Raw genomic sequence first — 17,997 nt, 5'->3', positions numbered from 1 at the left:
CTTGACTTTGATTTTGAGCTTTGTAAGCGTATTCCTTATTACCCTGAGGATGTGAGCTTCATACCTGTGTCGTCCTTTTTACTGGCATTTTCAATTTTTAGTCATTCTGATGAATTAGACTGCCATCCATCTGCTAGAAGCCTTGCTTTGGACTGAGTAGATCTTGAGCTAATTCTAAATAATGTGCCTAGATTTAATTCTAAATCTGCCAGTCTTTTCAGTGCTTTCTGAAGCTTTTCAGCTGTGTCCTAGATTTCAATATTCTTTTACTTCATGAGAAAACAAATTTGATTCTTCAGTATTTATTCAGCCACAGATACTTCTAATGTAACCTTGTACCCTAGATATAACATTTCTGTGTTTCATTTTATGGCACAGCTATTGTACTTCTTACTTTACTATGCTGCATTTTCACTGCCTCCTTTGACCTATATTAACAGGAGATGCCTAAACTTGCCATGTATTTCAGCACCAGTCACCATAAAAAGGCGACCTTCTCAACTTTTTTTCTTTTAATGGTGCCTATTGCTTTTGTATACATAGTGTAAGTGTTTGAACTTCCTTGCATTGTCTGCTGTATTTCTAGAGAGTTAGAGCTCTGATTGAGCCTTTAGGGTACGTGTTTTAATTATATTTCTGATGTTATGTGACATTAAGTAGACTCTAGGGTGCAGGATGTATAGCAGAGATCAACTATATTAAGTGCTTTGATTCCTGTTGGGCTTGAATTTCTTGATCTTCTCTATTATGTAGCACAAATTTCTCAGAGCTACAGCTCTTCATAATGGGTGCCACTGACGGTACAGACAATGTAGGGGAAGTTCAGAAGCCAGTGAAACAGGAAGGTATGTGCTTCCTGGTCAGTCCTTCCATGAGTGCATTCCTGGGTAGCTAAAAGCAGCATTAGTGAGAAGAAAATAACTATTCTCCAAGGAAGAAACATCAATTGCATTGTACTACAGATTGTAAATTAAAAATGCACTGCCTTGGTTCTGTGCTATAAATGGATATTCATTCCTTTTTTTGTAAAACAATACTGCATATTGCTTGCTGTTTATTTCTACCTCCCCAGCCCAGGTTGAAGCAAACTGCTCTTGGCCAAAGAAAAATAAGTTGGTGACATTAGCTCTTTTGACTTGAATTAAAGTGGAAAATTTTCCTGAGAAAGAGGCTGATGCAAAAGTATTTTTCTACCTTTGCCTCACTTTTGCTTTTTTCCTTTTAGAGAGACTTAAGCCTGAGGACCTGTACTGCATTTAAACAGCTTCACAGAATTAACATTTTTGAGAACTGTGCTAATTTTACACTAGGGAAATGTTAAGGGAAAAAAAAAAAGTGGAAAGAAATTACTTTGTGTATTTCTTCCATATTTATCAATTAATAAGGTCATTAGTACCTCTGAATACATAAACACAGTTCCTATTCTCTGTGAAGAAGATTACTTGAGTGCAAGGAATGTGTCAGAAGTGTTATACACAAAATTTGTGTAGATAGGAGTGTTATTTTCCCTCAAAACTTCTAAACTAAAGAAAAATAATCTTAAAACCTATGGCATCAGGGCATCATTTTACTTTCATGCAGAGAAAGCTTTATTGTTTCCCCTTAAATCCTTCTCTTTTCTTGTGCCATGGCTTGGGTTGGCTTGCTTAGATCTATTTTCCTTTGTAATATTTTCCCAAGATTCAAATTACCCTGAAACGCTTTGTTATCTCTGCCTGTGGTTGATGACCTCTGACTTATTTCTGGTACACTGCATCATCAAACAACACCAGTTTTCCTTCTGAAGCTTTACGAGAGTAAGAAAATCCTGTGGTTATGTCAGGAGACTTGTCTCCTATTTCTCCCTGGGTTATAAACTTCCTGGCATTTAACTGCCAGGATTTTGACACGGGGTTTATGTGCAGCCTCTGAAGACTGCATCTAACCTAGCCTTTTTTGGCAAACTCCCCATTACGCTCTTAGGCTGACACTGGAGCAGCTCCACCTCCACTCCACTGGGAATTCTAAAGTAGACCAGCCGCCTGTGTTGCTATCAAAGTGTTGTCTAAACTTGGTTAGAACAGATCTCGCTGGCAAAATAAGGTGATAGCAACTGCCAAAGGCCACGCTGGTGCTCCGAATGTGGTGTGACAGTCCTCATTGTTGTTAGCAAAGAAAAACCCTAAAACTCTCTCAAACTGAATGATGCTTGTCTTTGTTTCTGCCTAGAAGTGCCATTTCCCCCCATTAGCAATAGAATTCCATGCCCTTCTCTACTGAAAGCAATATGAATTTGATTTCTGACATGAAAGAATCTGGGATCAGATTAAATTACTGTATGGGCTGTGTTTTCCCTGGTTAAGACTCTATTCCAGTTTATGAAGCACATGCTGTATATGAGTTTATTTATAGCTTTTAGATGATGATTTTGTTCAAGCACTCTTCTAAACAAAAAGAAAAGAGGTGCGCAATCTTTTGAAGACCTGTCCTGTTCCATCTGATATTTATCTCAGATCCTTTTTATTTGTTTTGCATGAAGTGTTTTGAAAATTATGTGGAGGACCTATAGAATTTTTATATCTGACATCAGATTAAGTGAAGTCTAATTTGGATGGGGAAAGTTCTTCCTGAGACCCTTCAAAGATTGGTTATATTGTTTGTTTAAATCATTCTTTCTGATGGCAGTTTCAAATATTTATGAGAAGATGTTTTTTAGAGATCCAATGCCTGTCTTGTCAGTTAGGGGTTGACCTCTCCTGATCAGGATTTCAAGGTCACCCGAAACTGGTCCCTATTTTCCTCCAATAGGATAGTAAGATTAGACATTCCTTCTTCATTTCACACAAACAGGATGCCAGAAAAATTAGAACAAACTTCTCCGTTGTCCTGTGTATCTTATAAAGAAGAAAGAAAATCGTCTGCAAACACATGGATTCTTCCTCTTACTGTCATTGCAGGTTGTTAGTGTCTACAATCTGTTTTAACAACTTTTGTAACTTTAATGCTACCTCATTTTCTGAAAGCATAGCCCTATTTTTAGGCTGTAACACAGTATGACCATAGTAGGGGGAAGTTTATGATTGACTGAAGCTGGCAGAGCTCAGGGTTTAGAATGTTTGAATTTGTGAAACTGCAGCTAAGCAGTGCGTCTGTGGAAAAGACCAAGGTCAGGAGAAGTTAAACTGAAAAATGACAGCTTCCTGAACTTGTGGTTTGACTATTCTAAAAAATTAGCACTTGCTTCTGCCTTTGGAATCACATCAAATACTCTCATATCAAGCCACGTAGGAATGCACATTCAGTTTTGCAGAACAGGCTCTCAAAAGTCAAAGATCAAAGCTGACAGCTGAGTTTTAGGAACCAGAGAGATGGAATCATAATTCAGCTCTATGCATATTTGAGGTTATCTCCACTGGATACTCCTGTCAAGGCTGACTGTGATATGAGAGAGCAAGCATTACAAGCAAATTCACTGGAGAAGAGGGAGAAAAAAATACGGCTGTCTTTTTCTGTCCAGCAACCAGAAGAGGATTAGATAAATGACCTTGTCAGGCTCTTATAAATCTCAGTTTCTGCTGGTTCTTCAGAATCAGTGAAGATAACAGTCAATTCTGTGCTGTGGGGTCCTGCTGAACATAATGTTGCTTATCTGTTATATCAGCATTAAACCTGCAGACCACAAAATAATTAGCCCAGCATTTGCATGAATTAGGCAATGTGCAGAGTACTCCTTTTATGGGTTTTTTTTTTTTTTTTTGTTTTAACTAATCTTATTTATTGTAATATGTAAGAAATTTTTGGTTCGTGTGTTTTTCACAAGCTATTATAAATTGTCTGTTATCAGCCAAATTAAAATCACTCAGTGGTGGACCCTAGCAAACAAAATGTCATCCCTAGCTTGGGGGGAAAGTTGCACACATCACACATTCTAGAGTTAATCAAAGTATAACCCTCAAGCCTATAAACCCCCAAACTGTAAAAAACCCCAAAGTTTTACTGCCTTTTACTGCTTTTTACACATTTATTGACTGGTTTTATTGGTGAGAGCTAAAATTTAGAACTCAGTGGCAAAATATATTTCAGTAGTTTATTGAATTTACAAGAGATTTATTTTCATAGTAAAAAGCTGTTAGAATATAGGTATCATGATTTGCTATAAGGTTCTTGCATTCTGTGTTAACATTACTCATAGAAAGGTAGGAAGTCTCTATAATCTGCCCAGCTTGTAAAAAATTGTCATGAAAAAGGCAGTGAATATTATGCTTGTTTTAATACAATGTTCCGCAGTTTCAGAAAGTGTTTCAAACATACTGTTTTTTGTCATGTCTAAATATTTCAGTCACACACATTGAAATATCTACGTGTATTTTTTATGCAGATCTGTGAAGTAAAAAAGTCAATCATGTTGCATTAGAAAGTTCTATTTGTTTCAAGTATGTTTCTGTAGATGAAACTGCTTGCAGAATGGAGTCTGAAATTAGTAATCTGAAGTACTTTCTGCATAAGTAGTCATTAGAAAGTTTTAACTGAATTTTTGTCCCTTTCTCAGTGCCAAAATGTTAAATGTTTGTGGTTTGTTTGTAATTTCTAGTGCACAGCCCTTTCCTTTTTTTTTTTTCTTTTTTTTTTTTTTTTTAAACTGTTATCCCATTGTGTGGTGGATTCTAATGCTACCTAAATAGTATTTTTAAAGATGATGTGAGTTAGATACAGCTCTGCTGTGGGTGAATAAGGGGATTAGAGATGGGTCCAATTTGAATGAGAGTGGTTCTTAAGCTGTAAGATACTGCAAGCTATTACCAAACAACTACACAAATTGCTGTTGCTGGCGTATGAGATCAGAGCCCAAGTGGCACGAGCTAGCATTATATTATCAATAAATATACACTCTGCAGTACAAGTGCTCTATAGCAATACTTTTAGGATGTGAAAATGTTTTTTCAAATTAGGCATAAGATTCCAGGTGTATAGATAATTCATCTAGAAAGTGGATGGATACTAAGCTGGGTGTTTTCACAGTGACATACAGCCTCATGTCTTATGAATAATAAATGTTGAAATCTGCCAGATTCCACTGGAACCACTCAGGTCTCCAAAAAGGGGGGATAAAAGAGAGCTTGAGCACTGGTTTGAGATATCACACAGCAGCACTGAATAAACTCAGCCTGATCTTGAATCTGAATTTGACCCTTAGCGAGCTCGTGTGCTTTTCAAATCTCTAAATGTTTAACTATAGAGCTAGAAAAACAGTAGGTAAAAATGCCTGCATGCCGTTAAGATTTGGTATATTGACATTCATCTGAAATTCCACATCAAACCAAAAGGGTTTCTCTTATTCAGCAGGTTATGCTAGATAGTCCCAGTGTTTTCTTCTGGCCTCAGTGTTTGAATGAATCTATTTTAAAGAACTGTATTTGCAACTACCTATAACAACTGTTCATACATTAGCTGGTACAGAATAAGGCTGCTTCCACTATCTAAAATACACAATATATTGTGTCAGTGATATTTAGCTCACTTAGTTTCTTCATGCGCTGGCTTCCTATTTGTCTTCAGCTGCAGTTCAAAGGGTTGATTCTAGCTATGTAGAAAATACCTTCCATCCAGTTGTTGTACACATCACTTCCTCATGCACATTTAATGAAACCTAATGCAAATATATATAACATGCATAATATAAACAAGTATTCTCTCCTGCTAACCATCCCAAAGTTTGTATTCCAGAGGCTCAGACATTTTGATCAAGTTCTGTTTCAACTGGTCTAACCTGCAAATTACAGAGCACTGCAGCATAGCTGAGTAAACAAGCTATGAGAGTCTAGCTGTGCCAGCACAAACCTCAGTCCAAATGAATTTGCAACGCCTTGTGGTAGAGAGTAAGTTATCCTGCACACAAGGCTGTTTCCTGAGCTCAATTGTTTCTGGCAGCAAAGGTGGTTTGGGTACTTCTGCTGCATGCCATGCCTCTCTTGACTGTTTCCCTGCCACCAGCTTTAAGTTAAGAGAGGTTTAGGATGATGGTTATGCTGGTGGATGAGAAACCTGGATAAGAAGCTACTGACAACAGGATGAAGTGTGGCAAAGAAGCATGTTTAGCATACGTTGCAGGCTTAAAGGCACCAGGGAGAGAGGATAAGATGCATACTGATTCAGCAAAGCTAATGCTAAAGTTGGCAGATGGCAAAGTTAATGGCAGATTCTCTATGTTCTCAAAATCCTCAGGTCAGAGGTGTTTTACTCATGGACACCATGCTGGTTAAATCTAAGTGAAACCATTATGTAAGATATAACACGGTATTACAATTCATTGCAATACTGTGCTATGGAAAAGGCCAGTTAGAGGGGTCACTGCTTCTTCTAGACCTTAAAGTCCAGGAATCAATGGAACTGGATCTGAGGAAGGACTGGAGGACATACTGCTGCTGCTGTGCACTGTTCTATCTCTGCCACACTCACTCTCTGGCAGTTGCTGTAGACAACTGGGGAAGTATTAGTGAGAGAAGGCTTGGTGTGACCGTGGCATGAACTGAACTTCAGGGTTTGTGTCTGAGTCATTCCAGTGCTGACATCTATAGACAGTGGTGATAGAGGGGCACAGTGGTATGTTTTTGCTCAAAGTATTGCCTGCAGTTTAGTGACAGATGGCTTTAGTCTCCGAAGCTCATGTGAAATGAAGCAGTGTCTCCAGCAGACTCTGTAGGGCAAGAAGGAGATGGTAAAACTGAACAAGGCCTGGGGCATTTCCATGGAACAGAGTCAATGCTTGAATGCAGACCGAGTGGGAGTAATTTCTGTACATCATATAGTTAAGTTCCTTCATATGACTATGATGGTAACAGGTTGTATGGAAATCTGGTGGTGGAAGAAGGTGAAAAAAAATAATTGGAAAGTAATTCAAGAAAGCGGTTTGCTAAGGGAGTGTTAAAAAGGTATAGAGACCCAAACCAAGATGACCAGGAAACAGAAACTGGCAAATGGAACATGAGCTGATCTTGTTCTAGAAGCTAAAACTGTGTAGCTTAGCAAAGGATGGAGAATCATCTCTGTTCCTGATAAGGGCAAACAGTATTGAATTTGTTATCTTGTTGACGTTTTGCTTTCTAAAAGGTGGGATAAATAATGAGTTATTTTGATACTTTTGGGCACTTAATGAAAGAGGCAAAATTTTCATTTGGTCAGAGAGTGAAAGTAACATTCTAGAGGAGGACTGTAACAAAGCAGCTGTGTTACCTTGGAAACAGGGAGAACCTTCATTAGCCAGGTTGCTATTAATAATAATTTACAGCTAATTAAGAATACTTGTAACAAAGCATACACCATGCAGAATTGCATCAGACTAAGTCAGTGTGTATTGCCCTGAAGTCTAGCTCTACTGGGACAGACAGTTAGCTAGTAAAAAAACTAAATAGAAGCTCAATCATTTTGAAGAACATGAATAACTTAAAATAATTGACGATAGGGGCTCACTGATATCAAGATTGCTATGAAAGGTTGTCCAGCTCTGTTAGATTGCAACAGCATGTACATACTGGGAAGGGGAAAAGGGATGAGAAGAATAACATATTCTTTTGCTTAAATACAATCAAAAAGCTGCATAAAGTGCCAGTGTTTGACTCAAAAGGACCTTTGGTTAACGAAGAGGAAAGAGTCCTAAGTACATGAAAAGCTGCACTATAGGTTAAACCAAAGGTCTGTCTACTCCAGTACTTTATTCCTTCCACTAATGGGTGCTTAGAGAAAGGCTCAAGAACAGAGCAGGGATTATTTCATCAATAAACAGTCTTCAAGGAGTCAGAAGTGTAGGGCCTTTCTGAACTTTGAATACATCCAAAACACTTTGATGAACCTTGTTAAAAGGTTCTTAAAAAATAATTGCTTTTTAAATCTTTTGGCATCCCAAACCATCTTGTAATGATGAGTTTTACAAGTACACATCATGTGAAAAAGTGTTTTCTTGTGCTTGTTTTAAACCACCTGTCCCATAGCTCTTGTTTCATGAGAAACAGTGAAGAATCATTCCTATTCGCCTGAACACCATTTTGTACACTGGTTGTTTTTCCAGCTGAAACCCCTGTTCAGTTAGCTCTGTTCTCATAAAAAAGCTGGGGTTTATACCTTTTCTCTTTTGACTCTGTCCTTTTTGAAGGAATATTATAAATGCTGAGTATACAGACACTGGCTGTACTATAGATTTATATACAGCACGCTGTTATTTCTGTTTTCCTAATGAGCTCATCATAGCTGTTTGCTTGATTACCCTTGAACACTGAGATGGGGTTTTCAGATGACTACTTAAAATTATTCCAAGATCTCTTTCCTGAAAGGCTATAGCTAAGTTATAGATCATCATTATGCACGCACAGAAAAAGCTGTTTTCTCCCCACGTGCTTTACTTTGTTTTTTAGCAACATTAAATTTCAGTCACCATTTTATCAGCGATTTAGTCACTACTATGAGATCCTTCTGCTATTTTTTGCACTTGATTCTAGTTTTAACTATAAGTGAATGAAGGGATTTTGATTTAAGAAGATACTGAGTAACATAGATTCCAACTCAGAGTAGTGGTTTCCCTCTATTTGAAAAGTGGCGAAATGTGTTTTTCCTGTTTTGTTTTCCCCCTATTAACTAGTTTATAACCTGTAGGAGGACTTCCTATTGTATCACATCACAGTAATCCTTCTACCAGCAGTGAATAATGTGGGATTTTGTGAAATTCTCCTGGGGCTGTAATATACTTGCAGCCTGTTATCCCTTTCATTTCAGAAACTCCCTGATGAGCACACCATTGTTACTTGAGTTTTACTGTATAGAAAGGTATGGAGAGGCATCTCTATACCTGTGTAAGGCAGCTGCTTTTCCTGGCATAATTATCTTCCAGTAAATTCTATGGAAGGCAGAAAAAATTGCATTCATTACCTATAATGTAGAACATATACAGGTAATGTGTTGCAGCGGCTGACGTGATGATACTGTTATTTCATGAAAGCATTTTGTTCCACTGGTCTGGCCTGTCATTGTAACTGATTAGGAGGAGAAATGAAGGAGTCTCATTCTTACCTCCTGCGAGCAGGGCCCGAGCTTCCTAAAGGAGCATGCCTTGTTCATTCCAATGTCTTTTGAAAACTGGTCATCAGAAGGAGTGGAGCTGAGCCTAAGAATGAAGGTTTTCTGGTTGTGGTCATGGAGTTTCTTTCCATAGTAAACGATTGGGGAGTTTTACATGAGCATCTTAAGCAATAGCTCTGTCTTGGAAAAGTAGTTACTCTAAAATATTTGGTTTTAAGAAATAACTGAGTTCATAATCTTTGTCTGGACTGCAAGAGATGTGCATTAAATGTTCCACCAATGAAACACTAAATTCAAATTCAAGTTTCCAGACTGCAGTGCCTCAGTATTTAGCTACAACATGAGAAGTTTAACCACCCATAATTCAGGATCAGGTTGCCCAACACTTCAGCTACCCAACCACAACACATATGGTAGGATTTTCCAGAGAGAAAAGTGGGAGAAGCTGAGTTAGCAGCCCTCCCCTCTGTGCCGATTTATACGGGGACTGTAAACCTCTAACTGTATGTGGGTTCAGATGGTTTCAGTATCTTGTGAGGTGCAGAAGACAGGAGCCAGATGATATTCTGTGCACTCAAAAAGTCTCCAGTACACGGGACCGTAGAACTTTCCAGTGGGTTGAAGCACTGGAGCTAAGCTCAGTTCATGTTTTGCCGTAGACTCTCTGCACCCCTCTATGATTCAGGTCTCCAGTTGTAAAATGACAAGAACAATGATGACATCTCTGGTAACTGTGAAGATACGTATTACAGCCATGGCTAACGCAGTAGGGATGGCCACAGCAGCGATCTGAGGGCGCGTGCCACACAGCTTTGTACCCAGCTGGCTGTACAGGGACCTGCTTAGCTTTTTACGAGGGACCTGCTTAGCTTTTTGCAGTGATCTTGAGGTGACATCCTCTGCCCCCAGAGATGCGACTTGACCCACAGTATCATTTTTCACAAAGTCCGGATGAACGCCATGGCTGTTCGCACGCTGACGCTCGTTACGCGATGCTGCGCGTTGGGCAGGGCGGTTGTGCCCCCGCCCGCCGGGCACAGGCCACCCGCCTCTCGATTCCTCCTCACGCGCGGTGCTGCCGGCGGGCTGGCGCGGACCGGCTCCCCGGCGCCACGCTCCGCAGGGGCCCGTCCGCGCCACCGTCCCCGCCGCGGGCCCGTGCGGAGCCCCACGCGTTACAGCCCGGGCACCGCCCGCGCCGGCCTTCGCGCGCGCACCCCGCGTGCGGCCGCGGCTCCCCGTGCCCCGCGCAGGTGCCGTGCCCTCCCCGCCCCCCGCGCTTGCCCCCCTCCGCGCCAGCGTGCGGGGCACCCGCCCGCGCTCAGGGGCCCCCGCGGCTTCCGCGGCGTGGAGCGGCCCCTGGGCCGGGCCGGGCAGGGCGGCCCCGGCAGCCGAGCCGCCCCGCTCCCCTCCACAACTCGCGCGGGGGCGGCGCGGCCGTTCCCTCGCCCGGCGCGGCCCGGCCCCTTCTCCTCCGGGCGCCGCCCCTCTCCGCGCCGCCTGTGAGTCAGGGCTTTGCCGGGCACGGGCGGCAGCCGCGGCCGGAGCGGGCTGGCAGCCTCCGCTGCGGGGCTCCATGGAGAAGGCGGCGGCGGCGAATGAGGGCGGCGGCAGCAACAGCAGCAGTCGCAGCAGTAGCCGCCCCACGTCGGCGGGCTCGTCCCCCTCGTCCTCCTCCGCCAGCCGCGGGTTGCCGGGCCGGGCGGCGGCCGCGGGGAGGCTGGATGGAGGCGGGGGAGGCGGCGGCAGCAGCAGCCCCGGCTCGGCGGCGGCCAGCCCGGGGGGCACGCAGGCGCCCGGTGGCGGCGGCAGGCGGCGGGAGCCGGTGCTGGAAGGAACGCTCAGCAAGTACACCAACCTCCTGCAGGGCTGGCAGAGCAGGTAAACCGCCGGGCCGGCCCCCGACGGTGCTGCGGGGCCGCGTCCTCCCCCAGCGGGCGCCGCTTCTCGCCCCCGTGCGCCCCCAAGATGGTGCCCGGGCCGCTGGCGCCGCCGCCGCGCCCCGACCCCTCCCCGGGCGCCGCGGGCAGGTAGGCCGGGCTGTGCCGCCGGCCCTGCCCCAGGCCACGCTCCTTGCCCTCCGCGCCCGCTTTCCTTCATTTGGCTTCACTCGTCTGTTTTCCCCACCGGAGGAGCGGCTGGGCGTCGGGGCGGCCCGGTGCGGGGGGCGGGCGGCGCGGCCGGAGCGGCGGCCCCCGGGCTGCCGCCGCAGGTGCGGGCGGGGGCGGGCTGGCGCTGCCCGTGCTGCTCTCCCGGCAGCGTGCCGTCCTTCGGCTGCTTCGCTGTCACGTTAGTCTCCCTCTTCGGAGTTATCTCGGATAACTAAAGCATGAAGATCCGGTGAAAGCCTCCCAAAATAAATGTGAAAAATGCCGAGTTCTGTGGTTGTTACTATTATTTTTTTTCGCTGCGGGGTGGGACAGTGGAACCAGTTACCTGTGTGTTTAGTAAGATCTCTTCTTTTGCTGTGTCCTCCCTGTTTGACAGGTCCTAATTTATGTTGATACTGTGACAGGCCCTGGTCCTGCAATTTGCTGGGTGTGTACAGGCTGATGTGCATCTGTGGAAGTCCCAAGGAAAGTCTGGTTTTGCATCTGGTGTTTCAGTGCAAAATTTTTTAGAGTTGAAGCCAGATGGGAATTAACGATGCTGTATTTGGATCTGTTGAAATCTAGAGAGATTTTTGTTAGGGTTTTACTTCTTGTTATTAAACTTTATCCTCTTCGTGAACAGATGAAGATGAGTATCTTATACTTTTTAATGTAAGGTGGCACAGTGATGGTTTTGCAGAGATGCAAATGCTGTAGAGGGAACACTTAGAGGATTAGTTGGAAACCTTAAAAAAACAACGCCCCTCCTCCCCACCCCAGACCTACTAAAAGCTGTTGGTGCTTCTATTAAGTGGTCCCAAGCGGGAAGAACGTGGGAATGGCTGGGACGTTGATGCTCTGACGCTAATGGTAAAGCATTTGTAAGTGACGGAGTTAAATATGATGCTATGATTCTGATTCCTGTGGGGCTAAATCAGCGGTAGGAGTGCTGTAGCAGTACTTCCTGAAAAGTTTCAGGAGCTGGTCTAATTCCATACACTGGACGGCATGCAGAGGTGCGCTGGCTATGAGTGACAAGACCCTTGGGACAATTTGGATGCACACTCATCTTCATAAAACTAGACCGTTTCAGTGTAGACATAGGGAAGGCCCTTTATTGTCATTTGGTTACTGCAGTTCGGTGCTAGATTCACATTAGACTTGTATGTTTGTTGATTTATGCAGTCCTCCTGTAATTTTGTTTAAAAACCAAATAGACACATTTTGATGACTTAAATGCTCCACTGAAAATGAAAAGCCAACCCTCCACCTTTTTTTCCCCCCTTGACATCTCCATCTCTTTTTGTAGAAACAGTAACTCTTTTTACTGTGAGTGATTTTAAGGTTGCTTTCATGTAATCTGATGAAATTAAAAAATAGAGGTCGTTGCTTACAAATCTTTGTGTCTAGAAGTACCTGTTTGTTGTATTTGGGAGCAGATTAAATCTTTGCTGACAGCTTGAAATAGTGTGTATGATCAGTGTATGTCCAAGAAACTTTTATCTGAATACATCATGGAAAAAAGAGTTATGTCACTTAAACAATTCCACGATAGCACTTGGAAATTAATGTCTGTTTATTTTTAGCAGTCTTTTTTTAATGCTGCTTTATCATGCTTTATCAATTGCCAGTTTTCTGTAAATCTGGCTGTTTGAGTAAGTGGTGTATAATGACACAGAGCTCTTAGTCTAAATAGCTTTTTTAGTTCTGTTCACTTATTCCATTCTGTTGATGTATGCATCTGCTGTTTGGGACGGGGAATCTAATACAAGTTCTAAACAGGACTGTTGAAACTTGAGGCTTACAAAAGTTGGTCTTGTTATATAACATGCAATAAATGAGTAGTGATCCATGGGTTTTAGCGTAGTTGCCTGTTTGGCCTTTTGAATGCTTGTTACAGAGTGCGTTTTCTGTGAATTGGTCCTCTATAAAAGCTGTAAGCACTGGTAGGGGACTTCATCGCTAGCACCTGCAAATTAGTTTAGTACGTATGCTACTGAATGATCATACAAGTTAACTTTGAATTTACTTCCACTGAAAAAACACAAGATTGTTTGGCTGCATGATCAATACAGCCAGATGGCATGAATATAAATAAAATGGAAAAATAAAGCAAAAACTGACAGAGTTCAGTGATCATGGATTTGGAATATTCTTTAAAGCTCCTTATCCATTAGCCTAAATAATTTAAATGTACTTAATGTTAGCTTATGCCACGTGGTATTAAAGTTGAAAGGCTTTCCTAGGTTATCCAACACTTAACGTGCAGAGTAGCCTCTGCAAGTCTAAAGAAATTGTTTTCATTTGAATGATGATAAAATAGTGTCACTTTTTTATCAATTATCCTTTGACATGTGTATGTAAGAGAGTCTTATTTTGGATGAGGCAACTAAGCATGAATACTGAAGCGTAACACTGTGTTTATAATCATTAACTGAAGTAATTGAAGGTCTCAAGTTCAGTCAGTCTGGGGAGCTGCGTTGCTTTTTATTTTAAGAGTTTCTGAAGGTTTGTTGTTTGTTACTAAGAAAACCTTTTTGTTCTGCTCTAGCAGGTCAGGAACAACCCAATCTGGAAATGAGTGAGGTTCTTCACCTTTGTGACAAGCAGAAGGAAACATTGTTTTGGTTTTTTTGTTGAGTTGTTCTGAGGCAGGTGTGTGATAAAGGTGTCAAGAGGCCTGGGCATCTAGAGTGTTCCACTGAAGTCTGTAACTTTCTGTGGATTTACACATGTATGAATGCAGAGAGCAGGCCTTAATCTAAAACTTTGATGTAGGAACACTCTTTGGTCTGAGACACCAGGGCAGCTGATGGTCTTTGCTACAAAATTACAAATAATTATGTTCTCAGAATTGAAGTACTGTTACAAAACGTTTCTATTGGGATTTACTTATTCTATGTGCATGGGTGGTAGCTTGTATTCTAAATGGAAGTTTTGTGGGTTTGATGGACAAATATGTCTTTGTAGAATATGTCATGTGAAACCTATTTTGCACGAATTCATTTGATATTGATGAATTACTTATTGCCTGTGGCATTATTATCCTGTTTTTTAATAGATCAGTAAAATGGTGTAAAAAGTCTTAAAACTCCATTTACCCAAAGTAGTGTGAAATTCACTTGTGGACTGCCTCCCCCTCCCCACTTTTTCCTTTTAAAATGTTTTTAGTACTTGTAGTGTTTTGTCCTTCAAGTGTGCATAAGCCCATGAATCCATCTGCATTTGAGCTGGGGCTTAAATTTGGATTTGTAACAACAGCAAATGGAGCCCAAGATGATGGTTATTATTGCTTTTCTGAGCTGAACTGCTCTGTATAAATTGTTTTGTAGCCCAGGTGTTTTCTAAACCTTTAGGTGGGCCTATTCCTGTTTCCTCGCTCAGTTGAGAAACATATCGTGTTACTGGCCTGCATGAATCATGCCCCATGTACTACTTGTGCTTGGGCACCACCAGATTATTTTGGGGATTAGCTATATTCCTTGTATGTCAACAAAAAATGTACTGTGGGGCAATTGGGGTATTTTTTTTGTGCTAAGTCTCTTTGCTGGGTTTCACGATGCTGTGGTGCGGTCTCTTTGCTTGCATAGTTGCAGAGAACAGTTGCAATCAGACTGCTGTCACCAAAGAAAGACCTTTCCTTATTTCCAGTGTCCCAAACAGCAGCGGGGATGCTGCCAGGAGAACCAGCAGACTTTAGTGCTACTTCAGAGGCTGGCTTCTTTGGCTCCCAGAGGTTGTGCTGCTCTGACCATAGCTGTTGTGGGAGGGTTGTTTTCTAAGTATGTCAACACTATGTTGTGCTGTGCAACTACAAAAATCTGCTTGTAGGGTGTTTGGGGTTTTTTGTTTGGGTTTTTTTTTGTGTGTGTGTGTTTGTGGAGTTGCTTGCTTGTTTTATTTTTTTTAATTTTGTGTATGTTATAGAGAGTTTGTGACCTCTCAGAAGGGGAACTGATGAAGATACTTAATGCACAGTAATAATCCCCCTCTCCCTCCTTGTGAATTAGCTAGTCCATCTTTTGTGGAATTTTGGGATTGACAAGTCTGCTTGTGGAGCTTTGGGGTAGTTAGCACCTCTAGTAGTTGCTAGTTCTTCAGTGGTACCAATCAAGTTGTTCTGGCAATGAATTGTGGCCTTTTTCCAGTGTCAAAAGTGAGTAGATGGTTACTGAACAAGCTATATGACTATAGTTGTATAGGTATACTAATATAGCTGCTGGGAGGGAAGTCTGTCCTATAGGAATAAACTGTTTCTTTGATATAGAATAAACCATACTGTCAGGATTCCAACAGTAGACAGTATCTGAGAAGGAGAAAATAACTGTGTGCTTATTTGTGAAGTTTGCTGAAACAGGATTTTTTTGTGTTCTTACTAGAATCAGATTAACACCAACCCCTCCGTCTTTCTGGCATACCTATACAGGGCTTTGTGTAATATTGTAATACCTTCCAGGATTTTTTGGGAGAGTTTGGGAAGGGGGAGACTTTATTTTAAGGAGCTGGAGTTGCAACCTTCTCTCTTTCTTCTGTTCTTGGAAATCTGCTCCTTAAAATTTGAACCTTGATTATAATTTGTTCGGAATTGTGGAAACTTTAAAATGTCAAGGTATTTTTATAACACTAGGCTAACATTCTATTAAAATTCTTACTTGCAGAATAGATTTTAGTGGAAACTGAGGTGTCCCTTCACATTCTGTTTGTAGTAGGAGGCAATGTGGAAAGGAAGAAAACTACTTAAAGCTGACATATTTTAGTTCTGTTGAACAAATGAACAGGATATTTTCCATGCTGAACCCTCAGGAGTTGCATATCTTGCTATTGAAATTATGATGCATGTCATTAGTTTCAAACAAACTTAGAATTTAAAATGTCAAAAGATCATTTGTTAGTAAAATCTGTTTTGGATTAATGTACTAATCTTTTTTTCTTAGTCCTGAAATCTATAGAGCAAAAATAATCACATTCAAATGTAAGCTTTCTTTTTTTCCTCTTTTCCTTCCTTTACTTTTTGCTGTTGAAACTTTTTCCCTGTCATTCATGCTCACTTTAAAAAGAGAAAACAAACAAACAAAAGGTAAAAAAATATATATGAATCTCTTTAAATGTATATCCTTTATTTATTTGTAGGAAAATAAGAACTTCCACTTAAGATGCACTTTGTCTTTGTTTAGTCAGTGGTTGATTTAGTTTGAATAGCTTTTGCTGTTGCCTTTAAACCAGCTCTGTTGGAGGAATGGAGAAGGCTGTTCAAACAGTGAGTTCAGAGAGAGCTTTAACAAGGTAAGAGAGAGGCTGAGGAATGCATCATTCTCTGCCCTTCAGTAATGCTTACAAGAAACATTTGGAAGAAGACAACTTTGAACCTCAGGCTGAAATTGAAAAGGATGGTCTTGTGGTTAAGAAATTGGTTTGCACTGTAGGGATGTGGATTCTGGTTGAAGAACTGCCATGGACATTTCTCTTGTCCCCAGGCAGGTAACCCAAGTTCTTTGTTCCTGAGCTGCTTGTGTCACATGGTGTCAGGGCTGCTGATGTCTATGCAGAGGAGAAATTCACATAATACATAATAATCTAATGCATAAGATGCTTGATGATAATGGAGGAAAAATCTGTTTAAAACAAATGAGACTTGGGCATTTTCACTCGGGCAGTATATTTGGGATTTGCAAGTGCACTTCAGAGCTGAGCAGCACTCTTGTACCAGAGGGAATGAAGTAACAGGCAAAACAGAGCGTGGTCTTCTTTTTTCTCAGATGTCACACTTAGCTTTCAGACAGTGAAAAGAAGTGGCAGTTGGCACTAACAGTGGAGCATGCACTTACCCTTATTTGGGTTTTGTTATTACTAGTTCATTTTGCTGCTAGCTTTTTGAATGGTGATTTCTGCTCTTAGCAATATAATGATAAATGTGGTTAGGGGGAGCATACATGCACTTGCTGACTTGTTTAAAAAAAACCCACCAATTTATGAATATGGGTTTTGTTCATGTAGGAGAAGCGTCAGTAAGTTGTTAAACTAAGTAATGTACCTGGAGTCTTTTTATGAGCATATAAGAAAAGTATTAAAAGATTTCCCTGATCATTTTATATTTAAAAATAATTGTTTAATAAGAAGAATGTATTTGGGCTTTAGCTTCTTCTAATATTCTTTCTTTGTTCTTTGATGTATTTAAAAGACTGAACCTTCAAAGTGAAAAGGTTGCTAAAATTGTCATTAACTATTGGTTTTCAATGTAAAATTATATTTGTTAAATATGTATTATAATGAATGATGAAACAAATACTACTGAATTTGGTTCAACTAAAAATGCTGAGTTTGTTTCTTTGGTCCTAATATACTTCCCCAACTTTGTTTTCGAGTGTCTTGGCATTGTGCTTTAGATCTTGCAGGCTTTTGTGGGTAACTTACAGAGATCTTTGATTCCTTTTAGGAACCTAATCCAGGGAGACAAATTTTGCTTAGTATTTAACTGTTCCATATAAAAATGTTCCAGTAAACGCTATCTAAATGCTACCGTGCTTCTCTTTCCAAGACAGCATTTAATTAGTAGGTAATTTAATGTTGAAGGGCATAGGTCTCTAACTACCCAGTTTTGTAGCAAAAGTCATAAATTTGTCATGGTTTCTAGACTTATGTTTCTTTTTGGAGAACCTGAGGATTTTTATTCCAGTGATAGAGGGTTCTTCACCATAGCTATGGGAACAATTTGCCCAGCTTTAATCACTACTTAAAAAATTATCTGGTATTCTTAACACCCCAGCCTTGGACTTCTCATTGAATCTCATTATGCTCGTTGTGTATGAGACTGAAGATACCTCTTATAAAATTTAATTTCTATGTGCAGTCATTTTGGGTGGGC

The 17,997-nt window shown here is 41.3% G+C and overlaps 1 protein-coding gene across 2 annotated transcripts in view; it reads left to right on the top strand.

Moving 5' to 3' along the window:
* The first annotated feature begins 10,540 nt into the window (after nt 1-10,540).
* The window catches only part of OSBPL10 (oxysterol binding protein like 10), a 121,163-nt gene continuing 113,706 nt past the window's right edge, over nt 10,541-17,997 (top strand). For both annotated transcript variants that reach the window (XM_055806993.1, XM_055806992.1), the window contains exon 1: nt 10,541-10,926. In XM_055806993.1, the coding sequence (XP_055662968.1) occupies nt 10,622-10,926 (305 nt within the window). In that variant the 5' untranslated portion in view covers nt 10,541-10,621. The remainder of the gene's footprint in view (nt 10,927-17,997) is intronic.

Source organism: Falco peregrinus, chromosome 5 (genome assembly GCF_023634155.1).
Source record: "Falco peregrinus isolate bFalPer1 chromosome 5, bFalPer1.pri, whole genome shotgun sequence".
NCBI lineage: Eukaryota > Metazoa > Chordata > Aves > Falconiformes > Falconidae > Falco > Falco peregrinus.
Note: the sequence above shows the minus strand (reverse complement) of the source record. Positions and strands in the feature narration are given on the sequence as shown.